The sequence below is a fragment of the Apteryx mantelli genome, chromosome 1, assembly GCF_036417845.1.
Source record: "Apteryx mantelli isolate bAptMan1 chromosome 1, bAptMan1.hap1, whole genome shotgun sequence".
Classification (NCBI taxonomy): Eukaryota; Metazoa; Chordata; class Aves; order Apterygiformes; family Apterygidae; genus Apteryx; species Apteryx mantelli.
Window position 1 is genome coordinate 30,995,302 of NC_089978.1, and position 9,890 is coordinate 31,005,191.

The following is a 9,890-nucleotide window of genomic DNA, read 5'->3' on the forward strand; positions in this document are numbered from 1 at the left end:
CTTCAAAGGGAAAGCCAGGCACTTCAGGAAAATTTAGTTCTTTGTGTCGGTATACAGAGCCACTCAGGTGCTTTGTTTTTAATCCTGCCTAGGATGATACAAGCAACTGGATGGACATCACAGCAATTACGGCACGTAAAAAACAGGCAAGGAAAACACAGAGCATTTTTAACTTTGAACTCAAGACCACTGATGGATACGAGGACACTGCGAGTGACGGAGAGGGAAGGTCTTGCACACCTGGGGTGGCGAGAGCCCCTGTGGTCGGGTCCCCCCATCGGCAGGGGCAGCCGAAACCCGCCTGCCACCCCGGGGAGATGCTACCCACAGCCCCAAAGAAGGGTTTGAGGCCAGAACAGACTTTTCCTTCAAGCAAGCACTAAGGCCGTCAAAAGTGCAACCACCGAAGGAGAAACAGATTTAAATCTAAAAGGAACAAACAATTAAGTGCTATCATTTAGATACAGCTTTACCATTTTCAAAAGTTATTGGGGCTCAGGCAAGGAGAACACCTTGCGCCTGCAAAAATTTAGCTGAACTTTTATACATAAAGTTTCTAACTTACTAAGCAGAATTCAAGCTGGTGACTCACAAGCAAACACTGAAAGTTACTATTAAGAACTACTCAGTGGCACTGCAGGGTATATCCAGGTCACTAAAGAGTAAAAATCAGAATTGGGTGGTCAGCAGATGGAACTGGTATGACAGTTTCCCTGAATTTGCCTTAATTCAGACCAGATGTTGCAGCAGGTCAGTGCAGAGGGAACACAACTACCACTTTAAGGTATTCAAGCTCTTACTAGCATCGCAGGCAAGAAGATATGACCGTGATAGGATTTAAGTTGGCAGAATTCATAAATAGAAAAATATTTCATTTATTCTTATATATATATATTATATATAATGTATAAAAATAGGAGAGGACTATATATATAGATACACACACAAATAAATGTATGTACAACACAATGCATGATGCTAGCGATTCACAAATCACCTAGGAAAGTATCAACTCTATTACAAAGGGAAGGAGTTAAATACCTACGGGTACTTAACCAGCACTGAGGGAACACACAGCAATTCTTCAAGGTAATCTTCAATTATAGGGATGTTTCCATGTAGAAAAAGAACTGTGTGATAAAAACCTCACAAAGAGCTACTCGTTTCCCTTTAAATACTTGAGTTCTGTACAAATTTCTGTGATTTAAATTATTGACAGATCTAGAATCAAACCCTTTTGACAACTTCTAAGAATAGTATTCTTGATTTCCCAGAGTCTGGCAAACACTTTATAACACATGTAACTTTTGAATCAAATACAACACACCCCAGAATTCATTTTGTATGGAGACCGATTCATCACAGAATAAGTCATGGCCACAGAATATTCTTATAGTAAGGCCACCCACAGCATCAGTCCTGCACTTGTTTTGTCCTCAGGCTTCCAGGCTCACACCCATTCATCCTTCTGCAACCAGATATCATCCAGTTTCACTCAGCAACAGCAACAAATAAGTTTAGATGATCAAGCTTCCTTGGGACTAGAAGTCACGGAGGTGTAATAAGCATACAGCCTTAACATCTGCTACTGTTGTAAAATAAATAACATCACCAGCTTGAGATGAATGCCACCAAAACTTCACACTTTCTGTTCAGTAACAACCTCTATCCAAACAATTACTGATTTTAGCCAGTATAATACTATAGCTTTTGATTTGAACACATTTTCAAAAGTGGGAGAATAAGACCATTCATGGAAGTTTAACTGATAGTTCCTTTATGATAAATCTCACAACTGTTCTGACATAAAGCAAAGACATCATGAAATACACACGCCACATCAGTGTTTCATTTTTTACACACGATGAGTCGCCAAAAGCCATCAGGTCTGAGCAAAGTTATCTAGAGCTGCGGTGAAGCTCTCCGGGGGCTATGAACCATCTCAAGCCCTACATCTCTCACTAGGGCGGGTAAGAGCAAGCGCTGCTTTCACTAGACTACTCCGATAAAAGCTTCATTCTTCCATGCAGCTTTCACAACAATTTCGTGGTTATCTCTGAAACAGATCTTGTTCTTGCTTCAGTTTTCTCTGAGCAGCTACGGTTGCTATCAGCACTTGTTCACGTTCAGCAAGGCAGCGGGGCTGGCAGGGCACACCGCGGGCTTCGCTCAGCAGAGCCAGAGCACCGGCGCTCACATGGACTTTGCCCCCCTATAGCTCAGGGCTCGATTTTTTTTTTTCTTCTTAAAGCAGAGTTTGTCCTAAGAAAGTCCAGAATAAACTACTTTGTATGTACAACTGAGAACAATTAGGAAGCTAATACTGATGATTTCAAGTTACTATCTTTGGCTTCTACCTTTACTTTTTGTTTGGAAGGAAGCAATAAGAGGTTGGATGCTATTCCGAGCATCCAAGTTTGACACCACTGAGCATTTCTGTTCAGTGAAAAATAAAAAAGTGGTTCAACATCAGATACTAAATCGGGGCAGTATATATCCACCAGCATTAGAGCAGTTAGCTCTTGGCTCCTGGATGACAAACTTGGGATTGCCGCCACCAAGCATAAAGAGCAAATTATTTTTAACTTCTTAGCGATTTCATAGATTTTGTGCATAATTTCAAAGGGGCCTTGTTTACACTTACAAATATGTAAGCTCCAACATGATGAAGTATCTTGAAGTTTAATTGGGGGGGGGGGGGGGGGGGAAGCTTTCCGACTGTGAAACATCCCATGCAATGTGCTCCAGGCCCTAAGTCAGTGCCAGGCCCTAGGGCAAACCCCACACCCGTTGTGTCAGCAGAAAAGGCTGCCTCTAATCTATGCTCCTCATTTCAAGCGACGCTCCTCCTCTCCCAGTGCCCACAACTGACTCAGGCTTAAATTTTAGTTCTAATCGCTGCACCGAGAGGAGTTTGCCAGCTGCGTCAGGAAACAGATCCCGAATCGAAGAAACCCCTGTTGAGGCTGAGCCATGGATTCAGCATGATAAGCAAAGCAAGGGTTGGATGCCTTCACGTCTCAGCCAGGTCAGCTATAACATTGACCCCCAGTGGCCGTCAACAGACTCTGGATAACAAAGCCCAAAAAGGTGGTTTAAGAAACATTTTCCATCCGGCTGAACAATCAGCAGTGGCAAAAGGTGCAAGCGTGTAACTTCGCCAGCATCGGCTCAGCACCATACCCGGGGGCTGGAAGGGTTTACGGCAACATGCATCCACCGTACCAGAACGCTATTTACAGGCAGCTTCCTAATGTTTAATTATATTAAAACAGGACATGCACATTACAGGCTAAAAGTCGCAGGATACCCATTGCACCAGAAGAGAGGGACCAGAAGAAATGCTCCACATCCAACAAATTAACAGGAACGGTTTTGCTGGTCGTAAGATAGGTTTGCAGGCATCACAAGTGCTCAGTTTGCCAGAAGGTGTGCAAGACTTATTCTGTGTTGAAGCAACACAGGAAGAAGAAGTAATAAAATAAGAAGCACCTAATAAGTTAGACTGCTAACAGAGTTTCTTATTTCTTTCCTTGGATTTGGGAGTTGTCTGCTTTGATTTTATTTTTGTCTTTATTTATTCTCTTCTACTCATTATGAAAAGACACTTGATATATCTTGACTTTCTTCCAGGAGACTGAAATATCACTGAAAAAACAGCATTTTCAAGAGACAAGCTACCTTATTCAAAAGTTGTCAGATATCAATCATTTCACTTTTGTTAAACTTTCTCAAGAAAGATGTCTTCAGACAATTATCCTTTCAATTTCTTAGTCAAACACATTGATGGAAATTAATAAATCATTTTTAAAAGCCTTCAGCTAAAAATTAGTTTAGGATAACACTACTTTTCCTTAAAGGGATGCTGCCTACCTGTAAAAAGATTAAAATAAAATAAAATCTACAAAAATTTGAGATAATAAACATTCTTAGCTATGCAATTAAAAGTATATGTATAAGAATACAGTCTGAGTTGACATTCTTTTTAAAATGCAAGTATTACAGCTACTAGTAAGTGAAGCGTAACATAACTCAAAAACAGACTGCTGTGCACCACCACAGAATTTGACTTTCCCTAATCGGAATGAAATTATGAACACACCAGCACAACATGCCGATACCATGTTACGTGTGTGCACTTAACATGTTTATTACCATAATTTAATCGGTTGCAGGGAGCAGGAGGTTCTGCCTTTACGTAGACAGCTAAAGCGTATTCCAGCAACGGCATAACGCAACAGTGCCGCGAAACCGTTCACTGTAGCTCCGTCCTAAAAACAGGTACATGTGGGTAAGACGTTCTTGACAGAGGCCTCAGAGGAAGATGTGCTGGCAGCAAAGTTAACCGTTCGCTGCCTACAGAGACGAGGGGCCGGCGCAGCACCATCCCGCTACGCGCCACCAGCCACCGCGGCAGAAAGCGCGGGCTGGACCGCGGGCACCACGCGAAGCGACGATAGCGACGCCAGGAGCCACCTGTGCGGCGGGTGCCCACGGGCCTCGGGGACGGGCTGAGCTGGACTTGCCGCTCGGCTCCGGTCTGCACAGGGAAGAGCGGGACGCCCTGCTGCCAGCAGGTTACTACCGAGCCGCTACGTCTAGGCACCGAGGGACGGCAGTGCCGGAGGGAAGCCTGTGACATTACTGGAAAGGAAACTCCTGTAAACCAAGCTTAGCAAAACCATCAGAACAAATACAGCAGCTTACTTATTAAACACATGGTATTTCTGCAACCCTTGTCCTGCCTCTGCTCTTTCCCCATCCCCCGTGGCTCCTGTCCCCTCCTTCCCTTCCCCCCACGGCACCGGCGCGCGGCACCGGGATGCGGCACCGGGATGCGGCAGCGGCAGCGGGATGCTGCACCGGGATGCGGCAGCGGCAGCGGGGCCCCCGTCGGCGCGCGCAGCCCCGGCGCCCCGCGGCTCCCGCGCGGCGCAGCCCCAGGCGCTGCGAGGCGCCGCGCAGCGCGGCCGGGCCGGGCCGGGCCGGGGAGCCAGAGGCGGCGGCGCTGCGGCCGGCCCGGGGACGGGGACGGGGACGGCGCGGTGACACGGCTTGAACTTTTGCTTTCGGCGGGGCAGGGCGGCGGGGGAGGCGCGGAGCGGCGGGCCCCGGCCGGCGGGGAGAGGCGAGACGCGCCTCCTGCCCTCGCCGAGCCCCGCCGGGGGAGGGCAGAAACGCTACTTTTTTTTTTTTTTTTTTAAGGAAAAAAAAGAACAGAGGACAGAAGCGCGCAGCCGGAGAGCAGCAAACTCCGTGCACAGCAGCGAGCAGCCGGCGCAGGGCCGGGGGGGAGGGCAGCACAGGGCAGAGTTCCCAGCCTTTTGCAACACCGCGGCTCCGCGCCCCGGCCGGCCAGGCCGGCGCAGGGCCGCCCGCGGCGGCGTGCGCAGCGCCGAGCACCGCGCCGCGCACCGCGCGCCTCGCGGGACCCTCCTCCCTGCCCCCCCGCCTGCGGGCCGAGCCGGGGGGAGCAAGGGGAGCCCCCGGCGGCCTCCGCGCCGCCGCTCACCTTCCAGCCGGCCGAGCTGTTGCTGTCGCCCTTATCCTTGAAGTAGGGGACGCTCTTGACCATCCACTCGTAGATCTGCGAGAGCGTGAGCCGCTTCTCGGGGGAGCTCTCGATGGCCTTGGTGATGAGGTCCGCGTAGGACAGGTTGCCCCAGGCGTTGCGGCGCGACGAGCTGCTCTTGCGGGGCTGCCCGGCCACGGGGCCCGGCGACAGCCCGGCCACCGGCGGCGGCACCGGCGGCACCGGCGGCGGCACCGGCGGGTGCAGGCGGCAGCCGGCCTCGGGCGCCGGGAAGTCCCCGCAGCGGCAGTCGGCCCCGGCGGCGGGGGGCAGCGGCGCGAAGTCCTCGCTCTCCTCCAGCAGGCTGAGGTTGCTGATGAAGTCGGCGCCGAGCGCCGCCGCCGCGGCCCCGGCCGCGGCCCCGGCCGCCCCCTCGGGCTGCCCGCCGCACGACGGCGCCGGGCTGGAGGTGGCCGAGCTGGGCGCGTTGAACTCCGGCCGCGGCAGGGGCCAGGTGCAGGAGCGGGGCCGCGACAGCGGCTCGAAGTCGGGGTCGATGTCCACCAGCTGCGGCGCCTCGGCCATGGCGGGACCGGACCGGGGCCGGCACCCGGGCCGGCACCGGGACCCCGCGGGCGGCGGGCGGCGGCGGGCGGCGGCGGGGGCGCCTCAGCGCCGCCGCCCCATGCAGGCTCCGGCGGCGCGGCCCCGGCGGCGCGGCCGCCGACTCCCCTGCGGGCTCCGGGCTCCGGCCCCGCCGCCCTGCCCTGCCCTGCCCTGCCCGGCTCCTGCCCTCCGCGGCGGCTGCAGCGACCCGGCCGCCCGGCGCGCACCGACTGGAGCGACCGCCCCGCGCGGGCCCGCCTCCAGCCTTCCTCCTCCTCCTCCTCCTCCTCCTCCTCGGCGGGGGGCGGGCGGCGAGGGCCGGCCCCGCCGCGCCGCGCCAATGGCAGCGCCGGGCCGCCGCCCGCCTCCCGCCGCGGGGCCGGAGGGTGCCGGTGCCCCCGTGCTGCCTCCGCGTGTTTTTCTCCGGGCGGCGGGTGCGCGGCCGCGGGGGAGCCGCGGGCAGCTGGGGAGCCCCGCGGGCGCCGGCCGCCCTCCCGGCCGCGCTCCTCGCCCGTGTCTGCGTCCACTCGCGGGACGAACCTTCCCCCGAACGTGTTTCCCTACCGGGCGCCGTGGGCTGCAGCGTGCCCTCGAGATAACTACGTTTTAAAGCTAGTGTTAAACACGCTTTGCATCGTTTGCCCCAGCAAACCCCAAGGCCACGCGATTTAGGAAGGCTTTAATTCCCCCCTTCCAAAGAGGCAGCAGTTACGGGACGTGCCACCGCTGCCTTCCAAGCCTATATGCGTGCAAAGAGATATATGTTGAGGGCAACGCACAAGTTACCTTCTGTTTAAAATCAAAAGGAAGACATTTGCTTGATTTACAGACGTGATCACAAGGATGAGGCACGACTGCTTTTCAACTCCTTGTTTAAACTGGCAAACCCTACTTTTAAAAAGTTCTGTTTTCTTTTGAATAGTAGGAGTACTTCTAATAACATACTTACACGTGGGTTAGTAAGTCACAAAATTCACAACTAGCTGTGACATTTGATGTTGCATGTCAAAGGACCTGCTAGAGCAGGGTAGCCGCCACCGTGAGCCAGTGAACTTGTTACTCTTCCCTTGTCTCTGAATCCGGACAGATAGCGGTGATGTTATTTAAATGTAGTTCATTGCTCCTATAAAAATATTTTCTGAAAATGAGTAACAATAATGAAGGAGGTAGAGTATGAGACTGAGTTCAGGCCCACAGCATATAATTTAGTGACAGATCATACATCTACATACACATGCTGTCTATTACGAAAACACTTCTTAAGACACATGATGACACCTAACAATATAGTTAGTGCACATATACATAAGTGCATAGTAACTGATCAAATTTTAAAGCAATGTTTTTGTCATGTTTATTTTCCAAAATGCTGAAGGTGATTACACCCTATTATAGGCTGGCTGCTTGTCAAATTTCAGAGTTGCTTTGCCTTTAAGTTGTCTCTGTGTTATCCAAATCCTGTAAATGATTCAACCCACAAATCTATATTGTTTAGCCTACGGATTTTAAAACACCTGGGGGGGGGGGGGGGATTCAGTTAAAAAAAAGGAAACTGGTCCCAGTTCAACCTAATAACTTGCATGCCATGTTTCAGCTTGGAACAGATTTATCCGGCAGTGTTATACAACTGCGCTACAGTAGTTGCCCTGCAGTAAGGGAGAGCACCCTGACTTGGAGAAGCAGAGATTATATAATGGAAAGAGAGGTGGTGCGTGTGAGAAGCAGCCAGCGGCGTAAGGCAAATGGACATGTTTAAAAGGGAGCCAAAACAAAAGAAGTGCCTGAGAACGCTGAAACATTTTCTTTTCCTTCCCTGCCATTGGTGTCTGAAAAGATGTCTAAGAGCTGGACTGGCACCCATCCTGCTAAAGAAAATGGATTTATTACCCAGCCTTTCTTTTAAGGATTTTTTAAATCCTGCACTCATTGGTTTTTTTGTTTTTGTTTTTGTTTTTGTTTTTTTTGGTCAAAAATACAGGTGTTATTCCCTGGCCTCTACTGGTATACATAGATGTTGGAAAAATGGCTTTTAGATGTCAGATACAAGCCATGAAAACCTGGAAGAAAATCACTGCTATAGGATTTTCGTATGTCCTGGTGTGTTCAGCCTGGTTCATTTTGCAGGACAAGTGTATTTCCCCCTTTTTCAGTCCAGTATTACGTTGCCATCGCTTACCTCCCCTTCTCGGAGAGGCTTTGTCACGATTGTGCCACATGTCACTGACAACCTTCCTTGCAGTTCAAATCTTAGCAGTAAATATAGTTAGAAAACACTTTGTAGCAAGGGTTTAGAGACGTCAAGGTAGGCAGCAAGGAAACATAAAATCAGAAGGTTAAAAATGTTACATTTCCCTAACAAGTCAGGCCGTATGACTCATGATACGACATACAGAGCTAGCTTCTGCGCCACTAGCATTGCTGGGGATTTTGACGGCTGCATGCCATGATCTCTGGCCTCAGCCTGTAAAGGGCTGTGAAGGATGAAGGCCGATGAGGCAGTGCTCTGCGCTTTCCTCAGATGAGTAATCCAGGCTGCTCTGACTCCTGCGAAACCACCTGGGTGAACGAGTCCTTCTGCAAGGCCCCATCCGTGCACATGAGCCCCTCTGCTTTCCAAATGGGAATGCTTCTCCATGTCACGGTATTTGGGGGTTGAGCCTCTCACATCAGCTGCTTTCAGAGTCAAAGCAACAACATCACACACACATCATAAATAATGTGAGGGTCACTCAAGCTGCATATTGCACCCTGCTAGTCTCCCAGTACATCCCAGTGCCACTGGCTGCTCTCAGGGACACAGTGCCGGGAACGACGCCTCCCGTTCAGGCACTGCCGAAGGTGAGCCTTCCTCCTCCTCTTCCTAAAGCAGCTCCGTATAGCGATGGCTTGGTACAAGAATTTTTTATCGCATCTACAAATGACAGCGTTAAGTTTATCTCATCTCCCACAATGCTGAAATGCTGATGGATGCACCACAATCCATTTTCTACTCCCACGGTCCTCCTCCCACACTCCACCTTTTCATTTCTCTACTCCTCCTCCTGCTCCCATTTTCCACTCCTCTACAATGCAATTGCTCCTATCATCCATAGCATCGTCTTGGATTTTTTTCAAATTAAAGACCCAAAGATTGCCTTTTATCATCACTGGAATAAAGCATAGCCTTCTATTCATATTCTAGGTTTGAGGCAGCCAAAATAAAGGGTCTCTACTGTCTTTTTACTCTGGTATGTATAATTCACTTCCCGAGGTTTTGATCAAATTCAGCAGGAGATTACATGAAGTTGAAAGCACTCATATTCTATATGCAGCTCTTTTTTTTCACCATGTATATATACAGTGAGAGAGCAGAAACATATTTTAACAGAACAGAAAGCAGTGATGAAATACCAGGTTATGCCTGGTATCGTAAGAGCTGCTGTGCTGGGAGAAAGCTCATTTCCTGAGGCAGGACCAGGGAGTTTGGCACCTCCATTTTCCTCCCAAGTCTCTCCCAAGGGAGTAGCTTTGGCTGGCAGTGCAGCAAGCCAGCAGCCTGGCCGAGGGCCTCCCGGCACAGCAGGGTTTACACGTGCCCCGTGGGGGCGTGCAGCCTAATTTAAGGGAATTTTAGGAGCGTGAAGCCCTCCATGCCCACCTGGGGCTGCTTATAAGAAACACGGCCCCCTTTGTGGCATATTTTGGAGCTTAACTTCAGTGCTGTGAATTACCTTCTGGGAGCGGGCGTCTTTCGCCATTAACCACAGAGGGAGTTTAAGGATCTGCTAATCCC

The 9,890-nt window shown here is 50.7% G+C and overlaps 1 protein-coding gene across 1 annotated transcript in view; it reads right to left on the reverse strand.

Annotated features, from left to right (window-relative positions):
* FOXO1 (forkhead box O1) overlaps positions 1-6,112 on the reverse strand; it is a 66,744-nt gene extending 60,632 nt beyond the window's left edge. The window contains exon 1 of the mRNA XM_067291566.1: positions 5,513-6,112. Coding sequence (XP_067147667.1) covers positions 5,513-6,097 — 585 coding nt within the window. The 5' untranslated portion in view covers positions 6,098-6,112. The remainder of the gene's footprint in view (positions 1-5,512) is intronic.
* Positions 6,113-9,890: the final 3,778 nt, after the last annotated feature.